This window comes from Fringilla coelebs, assembly GCF_963513975.1.
Source record: "Fringilla coelebs genome assembly, chromosome: 3".
NCBI lineage: Eukaryota > Metazoa > Chordata > Aves > Passeriformes > Fringillidae > Fringilla > Fringilla coelebs.
The window spans coordinates 72,493,806-72,514,204 of record NC_140030.1 but is presented as its reverse complement, the minus strand read 5'-3'; the positions used below and the strand labels follow the sequence as shown (position 1 = coordinate 72,514,204).

General features: G+C 43.1%; 1 protein-coding gene across 1 annotated transcript; it reads right to left on the bottom strand.

Annotated features, from left to right (window-relative positions):
- Window positions 1–3,997: 3,997 nt before the first annotated feature.
- On the bottom strand, window positions 3,998–20,299 carry URB2 (URB2 ribosome biogenesis homolog; the record flags this gene model as incomplete). Its single annotated transcript, XM_084201588.1, has 9 exons — window positions 3,998–4,274; window positions 7,992–8,131; window positions 9,720–9,810; window positions 10,184–10,426; window positions 11,346–11,456; window positions 12,652–12,812; window positions 14,209–17,581; window positions 18,828–19,004; window positions 20,174–20,299. The coding sequence occupies 9 exons, from the start codon at window positions 20,297–20,299 to the stop codon at window positions 4,077–4,079; spliced, it is 4,620 nt and encodes a 1,539-aa protein (XP_084057714.1). The 3' UTR covers window positions 3,998–4,076.
- Between the last annotated feature and the right edge of the window lie 100 nt (window positions 20,300–20,399).

Below are 20,399 nucleotides of genomic sequence, written 5' to 3'. Positions count from 1 at the left end.
GCTCCATAGCAAGTCAGGTTTCACTTCCCCAGGAGCCTTCCTTTCTGGAAATTTTGACTGCTTGCAGAATACATCACTGATCATTCAGCAGCAAATGTCAGTATTGCCTACAATGGCACTTTTGCATGTTTCTCATTGAAAAAAAATCAAGCAGTCATTTAGCTGGAAAAAAAAATTGTTCTATGTTGAGGAATCCACCATTTCCCCGGGGAGATTACTCCAATGGCCAATTGTTCTCTCTGTGAAAAATTTTCCTCTTGTGTCCAATTGGAATGTCCCCAGTTTTACCATTACCCTTTGTGTTTTCCATGTGATTGCTTGCAAAAAGGGAGTCTTCATCTTCTTTGTAGCCTCCCTTTAAACACAGGAACACAGTGATAAGGTCTCCCTCTAAACCTTATTTTCTCAAGGCTAAACAAACATAGTTGTCTCAGCTTTTCCTCACACGGAAATCTTCCCTGTCCTTTGATCAGATTGTAGCCCTTCCCTGGACCTTCTCCAGCCTGTCCACATCTCTTTTGCATAGTGGGGAATTAAAATTATTCCTAGTATGGCCTGACAAGCACTGAATAGAGTGGGATAATGACTTCTTTCCTCTGTGGTGATGCCCTTGTTGATGGGATTGATGACTTCTTTCCTCTGCTGCTCCCCACATGGGCAGATCCCAGCCTGTGCTGGACTCTTGGATTATGTTTTCCCAGGTGCAAGACCCTATGTGTGACTTTGTTGAACTTCACGAGGTTTTGTTAGCCCAGCCTTCCAGCCAATCCAGGTCTTCTTGCAGCTTGGCTCTCCTGTCCCAAGTGTTCACTCCCCCACTCAGTTCAGTATCATCAGCAAACTGTGTCACTGGAGACTTTTAATGGTTCAGTAATAATGGTGTAGAAATCTCTCAAAGAACTCCTTTATTCATATTATTATGTTTTAATCCACAAAAGTGACTTTGGAAGGAGCCTTCTGTTATCCAGAAGCTCCAAAACTGCATCAAGTAAACAAATAGGAAACTACTGATTCATTGCAAGCTTAAAGGAAAGTACATAGTCAGTACATAGCCTCTTTCAAAAAGGTATGATCAGGAAAAACAATTTTTGAATAAGTAACACAATTTCTAACATCTTAAACCATCATCTTTGTTGACATTTCTATCCACAATTTCAAGGTAAATCAAGTATTAAGCTCCACAGCCAGGCAAGTAGAAAAATCAGCTGACTTTCACAGCAGCTACACAAAAATAAGGGGTAAATAAACCCAGCATGATTTTTGTTGGTCTTGACTGTTCTTCTTGCCTTTCCTGTTTCTTGCTATTTGAGCCAGTTTTGGCACAGCAGACTTGGGCACTGCCCATGCACCAGGAAAAACACCACACACAGAGTTACAGGCTGAGCCAGTGGCACAGCCAGCAGGACCCTGAGATCCCAGCCTCCCAGTTCTGCCTACGGGAGGAATTTCTGTCCATGCTGCAGCAAGAAAAGAGGAGATGTGCTGCATCAACAATTGGAAACCTGGCCAAGAATATGTGTTGCAGAAGCTGTAAGGCCTGGAGATTCACGTGCACAAAGCAACACTCACGTTGTGATTCCTGGCCTTTACCCCAGACGGTGTTTCTTCCACACCCTTTCTTTACCTTCCTGATGCTCAGAGCTCGTAAACTAACCCAGCCTGGGAGGAAGGGCTCCAAAGCTGATTTCAGACGGTGCTTTGTACCCTTGCAGGATGGCCCCATCGTGTGACAACAGAGGAAACTGCACCCACGCGGGAATGCACTCGGGAGTACAAAGCCTGCTTTCTCAGCAGGTGGTCCTCTGCCAGTGATTTAATTTATTCTAGCGAAAAAAAAAAAAAAAAAATCCGGAGCAGTTCTTGGACAAAGACCTGGGATTAGCAAGTGAAAGACAGCCTTCCTTTTAACCCCTTTGCCACTTCTACACAGAAATGCTGCTTTGTGCTTCAGAACTCCATTGCTTGCATGGAGCAGGAGGGGGAATGTGGGATAAGTGGCAGTAGCACAGGGTGTTTGAAATAAAGGTTTAATTGTGGCAGGATTTCAGATTTTCATTCATTCAAGCACTGTGCCCTTTTGATAGTGGGGGCTTGTTAATTCCATCACCCCTGTACATCTAAGTCAGTTACACATTTTCACTTCCAAAATAAGAGGTTAAAATTGCTAACAATTTAGAAGTTAGCATTAATGAAATAAAACTGATCTCAACTCAACCAGTTTACCTCCTCTGGCAAGTGCTATTTACTGTGGTCTGCACTCAGAAGCTTTTGAGCTGTGTGTGTGGCTTGCACCATATGGCTGCATCAGGGGAGCCCTGACACTCACATGCCAGAGATGCTACCTCACTTCCTTCCTCCCTCACTTCCTTCCTCCCCCGCTCCAAAGCCAGCTCTTTTTTTTTCTGCTGTTCTTTCCACATCCTCTCCTAGTGCTCAAAACCTTCCTTCGTTTTCCAGTGTATTAAGGTCTCCACCCTGGAGACCTCCCCTCTTTGGTGCCCCTTTGGATGCCGCCAGCTCCTACATGTTCCCTTCTGGGACCTATGTCACTGCCCCACTTCCTGGTGGGGCAGAAGTAACTCCCCATCGCTGGCCCACACGAAATAAAATACAGAAGTGGCCCAGTGGTGCACAGGATCCAGCTTGGACAGAGTTAACTTGCTTCATGGCAGCTTATATGCCATTGTGGTTTGCATTTGTGGCTGGAAAAGTGTTAATAACATAGCACTATTACTTCTGAACAGCGCTTCCACAGTACCAAAGCTCTCCAAGATGCTTTTCCAGGATGAGAGGAGGGTTGTCTCCAGTCCAAAGGATGAAGTTTAGTGAGCCCTGTTCACCTCCCTCATCTGAGCCACACAAGTTCCTTGCTCCAGACAAACTTCACTCTTTGGACCTTGCTTTGGAGGCAGATGGACCCAGAAAAGTGCTAAGCCACATTCCAGTCTCCTTCTGCCCACCCCCTATTTACAGATTGAAGCAAATCATCACATGAGAGTATTGAGTTCTTCCTACTACCTACATGTACATGTCAAGACTGTTTTACCACTTACATAAAAAGTAGATCTTTAGTATGTATCATAAAAAAATAAACTTCTGTCATTTAGCTAATGAAAGGGAGTTATTTGATAAAACTTGATAAAGCTTCCTGTCAGAAGCTGAGCTGAGCTGCAAGAAGTCAAGGGCTTACTCTTTACCTAGCGTGAATACAAAGCAACAAGGCTCAGCTTAGACCAAGAAGAGTCTCAGATAGTAACACTGGTAATTAACATTTGTCACAAGCTAAACAGCGAGTGCACTGAGAGTGACCACAGCTCAGGTGACTAAGTGTAACTGCTTAATGACAGTAAATCGAACAGAGCTCCAGGTAGTCAGTCTTTTTGATTATCATGAGATCAGAGGATAATACAGCTGGGGAGGAAATTCAGTAGGTCAGACCAGATTGCCCAGGGCTGGCTGGACAGCAAAACCAATCAAGTAAAGAGATACAATCTTCCAAATTTTTTACTTTTGCTTCTGAAGGTTTGTACAGTAACCTACTGTATGGCTGTATAAAATTGACAAAGTTCTTCAGTTACAAAATGTAAAATAACAAAGTTCTTCAGTTACAAAATGTAAACTAAGGGTACAAAAATAAGCACTTTAACTGCTTTAATTCTGCTTACCATGTAAGCAAAACCAGGGGTTATATCCCTCACTGGCTTTTAGACCAGACTATTGCTTCCACAGGAAAGCACCACGACATGCCATAGCCCAGAGCCTGACATCTGCTGCCAAATTGCAGTGAGCTCCCCCAGGCTCCCCGAGAGTTCACCAGGGGCCAGCAGGGGCACAGCAGTTCTGCCATTTGTGGCACAACACAGGACAAGAACAGCACAGCACATCCTCCCTCCCTCCCCAGTTCCCTTTTTCCCCATTATGAAAGCTGGCTGTATAGGGATAAATGCAATCCATGTTCAGGACCCTCTTCAGGTTCAATCTTACTCATTATCCCAAGCCAAACAGCAACTGAGCACTGAGTTCTGAGCGCTGCAAGATCAATTCATAGCTGATCACGCAGCGCCAGGCAGGATTCATCATGCAGTGTACTTTTCCTCCCCCTGCTTCTTTGCTTTGTGGTAGTGGTTGTAATCATTATACAGATCCTTGAAGACCTGCCTCACGCCTGCTGGGAGCGATGCATTTAAGAACTTGATGTCCCGTTCAATGCAAAGGTCAAGGATGTGATATATTCCTTCTGTGAGATGTGTCTTCACAGCTGGATGCAAAGTCACCTGCAAGAAGAACAAAATTGCCTTAAATTTGAAGACAGAAAGGCAAGACAACACCATTTCCACAGTCAGTATACATTAATGCTGACAACATTATCCTTTTCATCAGACCATCTGGAACAGCCCATTAGATAAAATCCAAGATTTTGACTTGTGCAGTATTTTCCTGAATTTTGCAAACATGTTTTGCAAAACAGGCACAGCCCTTGCAGTAAAATCCACAGGAGTACTATACACATTGCTGAGGTGGCAAACACACTAATGATCCTGGAATCACATGGACAGTCCTCAGCGCAACAGCTCTAATTAAAAAACCCTCAAATACTTGCCTTGGATTACACATTTCAGTAGATTCTGTATGTCTTGTATAGGCTGTATATTATTATGTCAGTTTCAAGTGAGCACTTCATTTACATTGGGTAGAAACAATTTTAACTTATCACTTAACAATTTCATATTTATCTAACAATTTTTTTCTGTGTACTTCAATGTGCATGCCTTAATAAAAGAAGCCTTCAAAAATCTCAGAAATGTACATTTCCTTAATCTGTTTTAACACCAAGAATCAGGTACCTTGCCTGAAGTCATGAAGGAAGTTGGAGGAATATAAGAAATGAGTCAGGACCCAGCACCCTGCTCCTGACATTACCTCTGCTCAACCCCACAACCAGCAGAACTGCCACTAACAACCAGGAACATCAGCACTGACTCTGGAGCCCTCTGCTGCTCTAGGCTAATTGAAATTTGTCGTGTGCCCACAAATCACTTGCTAAATACTTCACTGCCCAAGACAGCGCTGGCCTCTGGCATCATTGCGTTATTTTTGCTGCAGAACCATGTCTTATCTTTGCTGAATCCCAAAATTAGCTTTATGCCTCCAGATGTGAGCCTCTGCATCCAGGCCTAATGAAAATCACATAAAAAGCTGTCATTAAAATTCAGGCCTCTTTCTTCCTTAGGCAACTAATAAACTTTCTGCTAATGAAGTGCACTCCTCATCACCGTGACAGGCTCCCGCTCTCTTTCTGCCCTAAATGTGGAACAGCTAATATGCTTTGTTAGATCCACTACTATAGCAGGGAAAAACATATAGCAGGCATTAAGGCACGTAAGACTTCCTTTAGATCTGTGACCCTAGAGAGTTTGCACATGCAAGAGGTTGTAATTTTTTCCTTCTCTGTCAGTTGATCAGTTGGTTTGTTTACAACACATGCTATTTCTCCCTACACTGTACAATACAATTGGAGAACAGCTGAGCATCACAGCTCCCAGTGAATGCACTGGGCTGGATTCTCCCTTCCTAGGGCAGAGGAATGACTGCAGAGAACAAGGACAGGAAAACCCACAGCTATTGACAATATGGACCAGATGGCCCACTTGGGATAAGCAGCTATCTCAGAGCTGCAGTTAATGGAACTGCATCCCTCACATCACAAATTCATCTGGATCCAAGCCTTATTTGGGCCATTCTTGGTTTGCAGTTTCCTATAAACACCAATAACACCATGGGAAGCAGAGCCAAAGATTTAAACAGCTGCCACTACTGGCTGGCAGTTAATTATACTTGTAAGTGGTTTATGGTCTATACAGTTAGCACAACCAATTTGTCAAGCATTACAGAGCTCTTGATGTGAGACATTAAATGTGTGAAGAGGTATTCCACTATTGCTGAATTAAGCAACAGCTCATAGGCAACAAGCAGAAAGCACTGGCAACAGAATGAGAGATGCCACCCACTCCAGTAAGGAATCTTTCTAGATTAATACAAAATAATCTATGGTATAAAGAGGAAGCACTGAGGGAGCTGTTACACAACCACTTTAGGGGTAAGTGACTGCTTGGGCCAGTAGCTTTCATCAGTTCTAGTTCACAGACCCTTAAAAGGGTTCCAGTAAGTGTGCAGATGCCTACAGAAAGACTTAAATCTACTAACATGTTTTTCTCAGTTATCTTTGATGGACCCACAGGATCTTCATATCACAGGGAGAAAGCCACTGATCCTGACCCGGAAGAGATGAACGGTTAAAAGAGCTTTTCTCTCCCTCTGCAGAGCAACATGAAAGATGTGTACATGCCCCTTTAAGACAGGCATCTGAGGGCCCTCTTTCCTCTGATATCCATCAATTCTCAGCAGTCTAATGAGCAAATAAATCATCACCTACTTGTGATCTATCTATTCTGTCAGACAGAAAACACTCCTTTGCCACAGTGTCTAGAGGCTCACTACACCAATTTCCCCTTCCACACCCAAAGGTTCCGTGCATACATTACTGATCTGTGGTTTCAGCTATCATCCATCACTTTCCATTTCCCAGTGAACATCTTGCACAAAACTTTCCTAGACATCTCATGAGACTGTTACTCCTGCTAGTAGTGAGACAAGTGTCCTTTCAACTTAAAAAGGTCGTTTGACAACTCAAGTCAGGCTTTCAGACTTACATTCAGTGATGACCAGATTACAGAATTCACAGATGGCTAAAGGGAACAGCAGTTGCCTTAACAGCAATTTTCCCTTTGCTGTACTACTACTTTCACTATGTAAACAATAACCAACTAACCAGGAACAGTAAATAATATGGCTAAAATCTGACATCTCCCACTGTTTTGCTCCCCCATTTTACCCCCCACCAAAAAAAAAAAAAAAAGAATAAAGACAGACAACAGAGAAGGCAGAGAAGTTTAACCTCTGTAATAACCTTCATGGTTAGTTACACTGGTTACACCACAATCCTTCAGAAACACAGCACCAGTTAGGATTTTCTTTTTGTAAGAGGGCCTAAAAACAAAGACTACATTTCCTTTCTGTATTTCAGCCCATGCCCAGGCCACAACCACAAATAATCAGTTTGCAGGTACTTGCACCACAAGCAGCATTCAAACCCTGGTGAAATCTACATTGATTGGGCTGAAGAAAATGACAAGCTGAAGCTACCTCTGGATGAGAGAAAACACTGATCTGGCTCTGGCATCCATAAGAGTAGAAGTAATTGCTTTCAGTAAGGATCAGAATGATATCTTTGGTACAGAAGGAGAATTACTGAAAAGCTAACAATTCTTGCCTTGGCAACATTTTTTTAATTCACTTAATCATTTACACTATATTGAAAGATTTTTTCCAGGACAATCTTCCACCATTACTTTGCCAGATTTAACTGCCATCAGTCCCGGACAACTGAGACTATTTGGGAGATAAACTTAACTACCAGATGTTTAAGGAAGACATTTTTAACAGTGATAGCGGCAAAACTCTGGAACATGTTGTCCAGAGAGGTGGTGGATATCTCATCCATGGAAACATTCAAGGCCAGGCTGGATGTGGCTATGAGCAACCTGATCTATTTCAAGATGTCCCTGCCCATTGTAGAGAAGCTGGACTAGATGACCTTTAAATGTTATCTTTCAACCTTTTAACCCAAACCATTCTATGATTCTGTGAAGAAAAGCTACACCAAATATAGCACTAAATTAAAACAGCTTTGTACCTGGGCACTGCATTGTATTACCTGAAAAGAAAAAAGCCACAGCCCATACCTTTAGAAAATTCTCCAGGAGTTTGGTAAGAAAGATTCTCACAAACTCTGGAGCAAAAGCCTGGATCAAACCTGCATCTCCATGAGGTATAACAATTGTAACTTCCCAAATTTAACAGAGTTGCCTTTGGAACAGAAACTCCAAAGCTAGCACAATACTGTGGCATTTTCAAGATGAATGAGAACATACCTTCTGCAATTCAGTCACATAGTGGGCCACGATGAAGGCAGAAAACACGGTGAAGTCCTCCATTTCTGCAGCAATATAAGTATACATCCGTTCCACCAAGTGTGCACACTTCAGTATCATTTCAAACTCATCCATGTTGCCTAAAACACAAATTGAGACACAGCCTGGCATTTGAGGCTTAAAAACATTAGGAAAAAAACCCCAAAAAATCATTCAGTCTTCCATGATCCTTGAACAACATGAGGCCAAGGACAGCTTGCCTATTTTATCATCTTTTCTTATCAAGCCACAGCTAGAGGCCTCCCACAAATACACAAACTACATCTCTTAGAGTGGCTACTTTTTAAGAGCATACTGATTCCAATTTCATGTGCACTGCAAGACAAAAATTACTTATTATAGATGTTGAAGTGCTCACAACAGCAGTTGCAGTCCCTTCCACAATTCAGTCCCAACTAGCACTGTGGAGGAGAGAATGAGGAGACAAGAAGATTGTATTCCCTGCCTAGAGAAAATCAGAAGATGTTTCTTAGAAACAGCGTAGTAAGAAACCTCTTTGATGAGATCTATTATGTGGAATATAGCAGCAAAAGCTGCATCACTGGAGGTATCTAAAGTGAGACTGGTGAGATCAGCTGACAATTAACTCAGTAGGCAGAGAATTAAGAGAGCCAGTACAAACAAGGGAAAAGGGAAATCCAGAAATTACTTCCCTGTTATCTGTTACAAAAACAGAACAATCATGCAAAAATAAACAGCATCATTTTCAGCTTGAGGATGCCATGTACCTGTAAGCTTCATGTGATGATTAGCTTATGCAAACATATTGCAGAAGCAAGAAAATTCTCCAAATCTGGCACCAGTTTAGCACACCTTCTCCTCTATCACTGAGCCTCAGCTAATATACAACTCTACAAAGAATACATACACTTATATTTGCCCACAGTTGTGGGCAACACATCAGCTGAGATAAATCTGAACATGGCACAGGCTGTAGAACATCAGCAGAAAGCTGGGATACAATCAGTTTCAGGCCATGAAGTCAACTTCTCTCAAAACTCCACTATTAATGACAGGGTATCTGGGTCCTGACCATCTTAATCATTGTGGACATCTCTGACTTGTCTACTTTGACTACGTAAACTCTTTAATAACTCCCAGTAATAAGCCTGTTTTTTCCCTGTCTTCTTAGGACATTTAATTACCCTTATTCCAAATCCTTGGCCATACAGATATATCATCTAATCCCAACTGATGCTTCAGATACACATAGAGTTCTTCTACTTAGCATAGAATTTTGACAGCTCAGCTCTGTAGTAAACATAGTTCCAATCTCAAAAAATTCCATTTAGTAGCACCCATTTGGGATTATAAGTCACACATATTAGGATGAATCACTGGAGCTCACAGCCACCATGCTTGTAGACACAGGGCTTGATAGGAAGAGCAGAAATTGGGCACAGCAGGCCTTACTGCTTCCTGTCTACTTGCCAGCCAGTCAGTGAAGAATAACTTATTCACCAAAAGCAACGCTGCCTGCTTGCAGCACTCCAGGAACCCCAGTTATCTTCCTAAGCCTACAACCACAAAGCTCATCCCCAGTTTTTCATAAAGGACAGGTAGGGATGACAGTTTTAATGCCACAGCTAGGTTTTGAGAACTTTGTCTTGCTCAGCATCTCCTCTTCCAAAGTATATATATAAAGCAAAGGTGGAAAAGATATGGTACCTCTGTCTCCTTTCTGACGTCCTTCATGCATGACAGAAACAACCAGACGATGGAAACTGCTCAGAAAGGATGGTGCTGCTTTCAACAGCACCTGAAAAACACATGAAATAAAAACACATGAGAACACATAGTAGAGGGAGTGGAGAGGATAGGAATTATCTTCTCATTCTGCATCCTGAGCCATTTGTGCTTCTAGAATCAACCACAGAAAAACAAAGCGTTTTCTCCTAATGTAGCATCAGATGCTCATAAGCAATCCACTGCCAACAGTGCAGGCACAAGCAAAGCAGGAGAGTAACTGAAACTATGTGATTTTGAGATTCCCAGCCTTTTAAATGACAAGCAGTATGATGCGCTTTCATACTATCAAGACAAAATATTTCAAAATCATATAAAAAAGTTCTATCACTAATATGCTTTCTCTTTCAAACCTTTCCCTTTCTCCCACCCCATCACAGATATACCTTTGGATGACACTGCACAATAGAGAAGAGCACTTCATGGACCCCCAGGAAGACACCATGATAGTCTTCTGTCTTCAGATGATCCAGAGGGACTGTTAGAAGAATGCTGAATGCCAATGAAACGTGGTGTGGATTCATGAGAATCCCTTCTCCCTGCCTTAGGAGAGCTGCTACAGTCTCTAGAATAGGTATAACTATGATGGAAATCAGTGCCTGGTCCTGACAGGCCTCTTTGGTTTGCAGCTACAAGACATGAAACAGACAATGAGAAATGCATTAGCCACTTACCATTAGTGTTGGAACACCAGAGAACCCTAACGCTCTGACTGGAGTCAATGGAACAAGACTTGTGCTAGCTGGACAGGCAGGGAGACTCCTGCACCTGATCCATTTTCATGCACTTGTGTCCTGTGTGAGAATTGATGCATTTCAAACAAACACTGCTGCGAACATTGGAATGGCAACTGAAATGGCAACTATTCCCCAGACTCCTGAAAACCAGCACGTCTTTGCATCTCTTCACACAAATCCAGTGATGCAGTTCACTCCTTTACATGCATGCAGACCTATCAAAAGCGGCAGAAACTGCAAGCTTATGATTCCCAGGCACTGCAGAACCAGCCGCTGATAAATTCTTGCCGAAAGATATCATCCCAAGAGAAGAAAAACCTACATCGCTAGGTTTATATGCTGTACAAATGAAGGGCAGGAAACTTGGGTTTGATTAGTTTCAGTTAAGTTTCCCTTTCATAATTCAGTGAATTATATAATTACTTTTTTCTATAAGCACTTGTTTTGTTTTGCTGCTGTTGCCTTCTGCTGCAACACATGGCTGATGGGTATCTTTTCCTTTGGACAGGAGGAAGGACAAGAGACAGACTCTCTGCTCTGCAGTCTAACAAGTTTCTCCCAAGCTCCATATTACACAGTGTAGTTCCACAAAACTACTGAGCATAAGAAATGGATAACCTGCACACTGCACTCACAGGAGATTTACTTGAGGAAAGAGGAGAAAAAGAGTCTACACAAAAACATTCAGATGAATCTGGCATGGATTTGTTTCGTTTTTGTTCCTGTGTGCCTCTGTGCACATTAGCTGTATCCATTAGAGAGTCTAAGAGATAGAGAGCAGGTAATGAAGTCACAATAAAGAGATACTTACAGCTAAAGCTGTGATTATCTGTGGGCTGGCAAACCAGAAAGCTTTCCCTTTGTCTCCACTGAATGGGCAGCTGAGCAACAATTTGGTTAGCGTAACAGCTGACAATACTTCCTGCAGAAAGCAGACAGATCATCAGTCAGGGGTACAAGGCACACTGGCTCCTTTCAAGTACAGAAGAGCTCTTTCAAGGTCAGTGGTACTTTTGAGCATTACCAGAGCCTTGACACATGAAAGGCCTCCCACCAATACCTCTCTGGAAATTGTGAAGAAAGCAGCAGCTCAACAGAATTCAATGCACTGAGCAGCACTGACCCAAATGTACTTTACGCCACATTTGCTTCACAATCAACTTACTGTACAAAAAAGCTTACATGACTTTTAAGAAAGGAAAGCCTCCTCATACAACTGCCACTAGATAACAGAGGGAGGCAGAGGCAATACAAGAATACCGGTACACTATAAATTAAGAATGCTGCTTTTGGCAGCAGGGCTTTTTTAATTGCTAGTTGTTTATACAAACTGATACAAGAAGCATATTGCAAGCTACATTCAGGTGGCAGGAATTATCCGTGCAGTTCAGGAATTCCAGATACACTTTCAAAAAGATGCATCAAGAATTGATGCAGCACATCCGCCTCTCTTCTGACAAATAAGACAGGGCTGGATAATCCCACAAATTTAATCCAACTGTCATTCTCAAATCACTGGTCTTCCTATGGAGCATACAATAGACTTTTTTTTGCCAAAAGTGTTCCATACATCACCACTGGTGCTTAAGATGCTCTGAAGAAGGGCACGTAATTTAAAAAGATAGTGAATGCTATCTGGGTATTCTTGAGTAGCCTTTAGAGCAACAAGTACCAAAAGCACAGGTGCAGTTTTGGTTTTACTTTAAAATGCAGGCACTTCAAAAACTGCCTTTAACTTTGTAAAAAAAGAGCCACAGACAAACACTGACTGCTGGTATCTGTTGCGCAAGAGCTCTGAGCAGCAAGTAGGAAAGAGCTTTCAGCATGGCCTATAACCCCACAGCTGTGTGATTCCTATTGACAATACATGGACTCGAGACTGCTGAGTCCTTAAGATGGACAGAGTTTTTTGAGTAGGTCTCCATGAGCTTTTCACCTCTCAATATACATACAGAGAGAACAAAGTACACCCAGAAAGCCCTTATCCATGTAAATTAATTTGATCTGATCACTGAACATAAGGCAGGAAGAACAAAAAAGTATTTAACAAATGTCATTCAGCCAACAACCTTTTTTTCAAGATACAGCAGACCGCAGACATTAAGTTCATGCCTTACTTTTGCCTTCTGCTGCCAAATATTCCTCACTTCCAGTCCCTGCAGCACCAGCCTCATTATGGCATAAAACTCCTCATCAGAGCAGTTTCCCAGCACCTGGACAAGCACCTCTGTCAGCTCCATCTCCATACTTCGGATAACCTGGGTTGTAATTGCAGGACCTGCATATTCAAGAGACAAAAGCAATCAATTCCCAAGACAAGACTTCCACAGGTAAGAACAGGGCAAACTGAAAATAAAACAGTTCTGGGGGTACCTTTTTAACACTCAAATACATCGAGGGCTTGATACTTTACCTTTCTCCCCACTCGTGCAATAACTTGATGATCTCAAGTATATCCTACCCTCAGGTTGAGAGCAGTCATCATACCAATAAAAAGTCTTCAATAATACAAAAAGACTACACCAAAGCAGCTGCACAAGCCAAGGGAGCAGGCTAAAGAAGCCACAGGTCTTTTCTACAAATATGGTGGCCAGAGATCCATCATAAATCATAAAAGCATAAAGCTTTTTCTACGACTACTTAATGACAATACAAACACTGACATCACAACTGCGCTTCACTTGAACAGTAGTCTCCAAAGCAGGGTGTGCACACCCTAGGGCAAGACAATTCATTTGGTTGTGGGAATTATAAGTAAAATATCTTTAATACCAAAAGGTATTTTAAAAAGTGTTTACTTCATCTTTATCTCATGCTTTTTAAACATTTTCTGTATGTCTGCTTTATAATGTACATAGTGGAGTAGCACATGTATAATTTATAAGTAAGCTATACTCAGGCTGTGTGTTCAATTTCTTAGGTTTTTTTAATGATAGGTGTGTGCAATCAAAAATGTTTTGAGACCACTGCACCAGACCATGCCAGTAATGGTCGAAATTCCTGCCGTTTGAAGAAGTCAAAGAGAACAGTTATGCCTGCTCTGTGTTCATCTCTCTTTCTGAATGAGACAATATAACGGAGCCATTAGGTCCCACAGCTGGCAGCAGAGGGTTTTCATGTAATTTCCAGCCCTGGCTCTATATTTGGAAGGAATCAACCTGTCAATATACCACAGAATTTATCAGAATTACCACATGGTGTTCATCATCCATAACAATTAGGTAACTTCCACTGTTCTGTAAATTCACATATCAGATACAAAAGCAGATGAGTATTTTACTCTAAGATCTGGCCTGGTGCAGATCAGCTGCTTCAGTGCTGCCTGCTATACCCATTACACAAGCAGGACACTGCACTTCAGCCCTACCTCCAGAAATATTACCATATTCCAGTTACTTTCAAAATGTTCTACCAAGGATGAGTAACTCAGGACCTCAACTTTATTTAAAGATGTTAACATCTATCAGAACTTCATTACCAAACTAGATGGTGGCTGTGGTCCAGGTACCACAATAGTGCCTCCTTGAAAATTTTCCTGTTATGCATTTAACAAAGGATGGCCTGCTGTTTTAACACAAGTAAACAAATGCAGACTTTTACAGAAGCTGTACACTTTGCTAAATGGCTTTTAACTTGCAAAATAAGCAAAGGAGGTGGAGAGAGAGTTTTCATACCAGAGAGAAGCTTTTTTATAGCAAAAACAACCATGACTGCAGTTTCTTTTTCAGGATACAGCTCTGGCACAGAGCAGAAGACAGCCAGGAACTGCAATGCAAGCTGAAGGAACTGCAGATTACTCCCTGCACAGGGCAGCTCTTTCAGTATCTGAGAGTAAAACTGTTGATACAGTTTAACACGGGGCTGCTTCAAAAACCCACTGGGCTCCTTCTGCCAGTCCTTCTTGACAGGATGGCTCAGATCTGCTTTGAGGAGAGTAGTGACAGATGGTATGAATGCCACAGGCAAAGGCTGGTTTGGGGTGTTACTCTGAAGACCGTGTTCAACAGTTCTGACCATCTGCAGAACCACTGGTTCCAACAGAGCACACAGCACATCCACAGAATGCAGCTTCTTTTCTGGCAGCTGCTGGAGGTGCAGTGTGACAACATGACAGAGTGTGGTGAATGCTGTGAGCAGCAACTGCTCAGCTGCGGGATTCCAGTTTTTCCAGTCTATGCTTTTGGCTGCACCTGTGTCAGGCCTGCAGCTCACCAGGAAAGACATGAACTTTTCCAAGTTGAGCTTCACACTTTGTCTTCTTTCAATAATCATCTGAAGAAAGTTTTCCAAAAACTCTTGAACTTCCTGGACATACTGTGCCCAAACAGGAACAGTCAAGACATCAGTGAAGAATCTGCAAGCTGTAAGCTGGGAGGTCATGACAGCCTCAAGAACATCACTGGCATGTAACACCTTAAGAACAGAGTTGGAGTTCCTGCCAGCTTGCAGGCACCTCAGGAGGTGGAGGCAAGTACTTAAAACCTTCAGCAATAACAACTTGCTGCAAGAGACACTAGCCCTGGTATTAACTAGCAGGGACAGCAGCACCAGAAAACACCGAGTACAGTCAGAGGGAAGAAAACTGTCTAATTTCAGGAGAGAAACAATTTCTAGCAAACGCAGGCATCTTTGTAGCTGACGTTCTTTCAGGGTGACAGGACAGCCATTTTTTGCTAACAATACTATACATTGGGCAACTTTCTCCAGTGTTTTCCAAGACAAGCTCAGCTCATCCTTCTGCACTTTGTTTTCTGATGGTACTTCCAATGGGTCAACACTTTTGCAAGAAGCCAGAACTTCTTCATGCCAAGGAATATTGGTCACAGACAGCTGCTGCAGCGGCAGATCTACTGAATCCCTGGCAGCAGTGGGCAGCACCATAGCAAACTGATGAATAAGATGGGTCAGAAAAGCACAGTGCAGGACCCTCATTTCTGGTAGAAGAGAGCTGTGGATCAAACCAAGGGATATCTTTGCAATGCTGATGGAAGGCTCCTGGTCCATGGCAGCTTCCTGAGCTTCAGCCAACATCAATGTTTCTAGAAGCACATTTGCAATGTACTCTACATCTTCTAAGGAAATATATGGCAACAGGATGGTCAGGTTGGACATGACGAGGTGCCAGTGTGCTGTGGGGTAGCTAAGTTCAGTTATCGCACTGATATCTCCATCCCACGGTTCAGATTCTCCTCTGCTCATGGTGGATCTCCCAGACTGCAGGATGAAAGCTGCAGCATGCTGCAAGGCCTGTAGGTCAGCTTTGGTCTGCATTAACATCATCTTCATTTTCTGAAGTGTGAGCAGTTCCAAGCAGTATTTACTAGTGGATGCAAAAGTACTTGCAAGTTCCATAACTCTCCTCCAACACTGCTCCTTCACACCAGGCAGAAAAGCTGAAATGCCCCAGTGCCTTGCAGCAGGTTCAGTAACAGCAGTTTCAGCTACTGGAGACACGTATTTACTGCAGCTAACACCAAACAGAGCGTCTACCTCAACCCAAGTGTAAACAAGGAGGAGAGCAGCATCACTGGCCTTTCTTAGCCAAAGCTCTGACTTTTCTTCCTCTCTCCTAGGAGCCTGCAGCAGCTCCATCAGTGGCTGAATTATTCCCTTTTGTATGTTTGCCATCAAACGCTGAGTGCGAAGCACCACGGGGGAAGGAGTGACATCATCTAGGCTCCTCATGTTGAACAGAAAAGCATGCAGCACCGAGCACACTGACATCAGCTTCAAGGCCATGTCCACTGATCCTTCAACAGCTGGAATGATAAGGGTCTGGCATTTCTCCACAAAGAGACACAGAATGTCCAGAATCTGGTTGGGTGGTAGTTCAAGAAGGCACTCACGAAGCTTTGCTGTCAGGCCAGCAGAGAAGACAGACGGCCTCAGTTCATCAACAGCTGGCCGGCAAATCACTGTCAGCACCTCTTCAAAGAGCCGTGGGAACTGCCTCAGCTTGGAGTAAATCTGGAATATGGTGCTGATGAGAGTCTCCTGTGGCTTCTTTGTACGTGGCTCAGAGGCTTCTGCATCAATCCAAGCTGACGACACCAAGTCATCCAGGTCTGGCTCTACTATAAGGTGGTTTAATGACATCAGGAGTTTGAGACACCTGAACCAAGCAGGGATGGAAGCTTGGGAGTGTGTCAGCAGTATCTGTGCTAGCTTCCTGTAAAACCCAAACTGCACCTCCTTGTGCCGGATACGGTCACTGGCGACATTATAGATATCATTGCTGAGCACCAAGTTCAGAAGCTGCTCCAAAGCAAGCAGTTCCATGCTCCAGTCCACAGGGAAAAGCGTATCACTCTTCCCATCCTCTTGCAGGTCAGAGAGTCTGAGACAGCCAAAAAGCCTGCTGAGCATGTGGAAACATACAAGGTGGTTTTCTGCCTTACAGTATGAGTCCAGAAAGAGCTTATATAGCAGGGACACCGAACCAGCCACAACCGCTCCGTGGAGGGCAGGTTCACACAAGTCACTGCCCAGCTTGGTCTGCACTGTGTTGACGGGTAGCAAAAGAGTTTTCCAAGCTCCTTTCTTCTTTTCCTGGGATTCCTGTTCTGACAGCAGCTCTTCTTTGTAGGATGAGAAAAGCTCAGGCTGAAATAACCCAGCCTGCAGCAAAGTCTCTATTTGGCTTCGTATTTCTCTGCTCAGGTGCTGACACACATAGTTATCATCAGCTTGTGTCCAGCTCCTCACAGTTAGCAAGTGCCTCAAGAGCAAACATGGCTGGAGCAAGTGACTTGTCACTCGCCCAAACACACGGTTTGGGTTGGCTTGCTGCCTCTGGATCAGGAGGTACTGAGCAAAGGTAAGCTGGAGGACATTGAACAACTGGGAGCCCACAGCATCATCAGAAGCCAGCTGCTGACATGCCAGCATGGACAGCTTGCTGAGGAGATCAACCAAAAGCTCACACTTTGCTGTGTAAATTATGGACAGCGAAGGAGTAGAAAGGATGCCACTGGAGCAGCTCAGCACAGTGCCAATGTTCTGCTGTGTTTTATCAGAATAGGCCTCTGATAACCTTTTGTTTATGATCTGAAAAAAGAAACAAAAACAAACCCTAAAAACCAGTCAATTTAGCATACAAAGATAAAGCCCATCACAATGCACCAACAACACCTTCTGTGAGCTGTGGCTGCAAGCAAGGGGGACATGCCAACAGCTGCTGCTGGGCCTCTCACATCACAGGCTTCAAACCAGAAGCTCCACTGTCCTTGCATTTGCTTGCAGCCCCAGATGAGTAAGGAAGCCCTCATGCATGCTACGGGCAACAGCATAAGATTATCCATACCTGATACTAGTAGCTGATCCTGCAGAAATGGAGTAGGGGTAAATTTCTTCCCTTCTTGAATGGTCCCCAAAATTACACTCCCAACAACAAACCTACACACAATACACATCCCTGCTCTGATACAGGGAGCTTATTTAGTAAGAATGTCCATGACTAAATATCATCTTCATATTTGAAAATGAGACAGTTTCTGATCCTGATACCTGGAATGTGAAGGACTATTCTCTTCTCTTTGAGGGATAACATTTCTAGAGAAATTAAGTTGCATTTCTCTTCCTTTTCTCAAACTTTTTGTGTATTTCCCTGCTTTTTCTCCTTCAATTCACTTTTCACTCATTCCCTTTTCTCACCTTCAGATAACGTCTGCAAACAAACTCAGTAACAATTTACAAATCTGCACCTATTTTGTTAAAACCTTTCCTGTCTCCTTACACCTTATTGTGGGTGGTTCATCTCCTCAGCTGCAACGGTGATAGACTAAAACAGACCCATAAATTCTTCCGACTGGACCCTCTACCACCTCTGTCCTTGGTGTTCAGGGTACCCTGAGACCTGTACCTCTGACCTGATCTTCATCCAGACAGGTTTTCACACATAGACTACATTTAAATTTGCCACACTTTCTGCTTAACATCTCTGAAGACCAGATTTCATCCAACCAATTCTCCACTCTTCACAGTTCAATTTCTACATGTACAGACAATCTTTTCTTACTTCCTTCCAATCTGATCAAAACTAAAAGGATCATTTTCCCAGTCATTTTCACTGCCTTTGCAGCCATTCACTAATTCTGCCATTTTTAACCTCAGCACTGCACAAATACAAAATGTATTGCAGGACAGAAATAGAGAAACTTTCTGTTTCAGGTCCTGCAAACTATCAGATTAATACATATTTCATGCAACATCTGACACTGTGAGGAAGAGTCAAGTACTGTAAGACATGCATATTGCTATCCAGAATTTACCAGATATCCACAGTCATAGTTACCTCTGCAATTGAAAAACTGAGACCAACTGTCTTTCCACTCTTTAAGAGATCCTGTAGTCTTTTACTACGGATAACATTGTCAAGATATGCCCAGAGTTTTTCAACAACTTCATCCTCCAGTTCATGTTTCTTGTTGTAGTTGGAAACCAATGCTTGGCTTACCCAATCGAGCAAAACCTGTTAACAAAAGGGAAAACAAGAAATCTTTAACAACTCCCAAGCAAAAACAGGACAAAAGCAGTACCTCCTCACAGTTACAGCATTTGTACCTTGAGAACTGTGCTACACCCATGCAGAACAGCCTCTGAGTGAGCAAAGAAGTCTGGTCCCAAAGGTTTCAATTCCTAGGAGCTTACACTCTATACCAAATGTTGGACCTGTGCTCGCATGTACCATCCCAAAACAGCTTTCAGGAGTGAACATCTTTACTCTGACAACATTCTACTTCTAACAGTTGATGCTGGTTGCAAATGCAGTCTCTTAAATCAGTGCTCAGAGAATCAGCTGGTTTTCACTTTCTGACAGTTGCAATTCCACTTACATCCTTCTCTTCATATGTTTAAATTCACTACCCAGAAATTCAGGCCTAGGAATTTAGATGGGTGCAAACTGGAAAAGATTGATACTGTTTTAAAACTGAAGTTGTGGTGTATGGCTAAGTTTAATATTTTAAGTAACTGAAATAACAAGAACCCAAACCACAGACCTCAGATGTGCAAACCCTAGGCCTGAAAGTACTACCAGGGCTGAAGGAATAGGACAAGACACTCCTAACCCAGGGAAACACTGCACAGACCTTCAACAAACAGGGTCAAAACAAAAGACTTAGGAGATTGTGGGTTCCATAAAGAGAAAACCAAATCACCTTTCAAGTAGCAGTCCATGAATACACTGTGCGCTCTTTGCTCATGCACAGCAAGTTCTGAGCACCAGAGAACCACACACAGCCTCAGTCAGTCCTCTCCTCCTCAAGTTCTTGCTTTTAACTATGCCCAAAAGCATCTGAATTCGGAGCATCCTGTACTGGACCTAACACCAATGGCAATGACATCTCTAAAGACAATGATTTCTCGTGTCTCTGGGAGACAGAACACAGGCACTACCCTCTCTACAAGAAAGTTTGTTCCATCCTGCACGAATGCAGGACTTTGTGCTGAAGCTACCTTCAATATGTTGTAACAAAAACATTTCCTGTAACGACAAAGAAATCAAGAGCTGATCACAATCCTAAACCAGTGCTGTACTTACAGTACTAACCGCTTAGCTAGATCTGGATTTTAAGAACTGATTCATCCAAAGCAGCAATCCGCCATCGGTATCACTGTTCACCACTAAAAAGTACTCACTTGTTCCTTATTAGGCAGGACGCACTGGTGAGAAATCCACGCGAACCGGGCTAGTTTGAGTTTGTCCTCCCAAGAAGTCTTGGCGCTTTTGAGCTTCAGGTAAATCCCGGAGTAGATGGCCGCCATGGGGGCGGCACGTGGGAACAGCGAAGAGGCAGACACGCGTCTGGAAAGAACGCCGAGCAAGGAGAAGGCGGTCGGACGTGCAGCGGCCCCGCACCCGGCA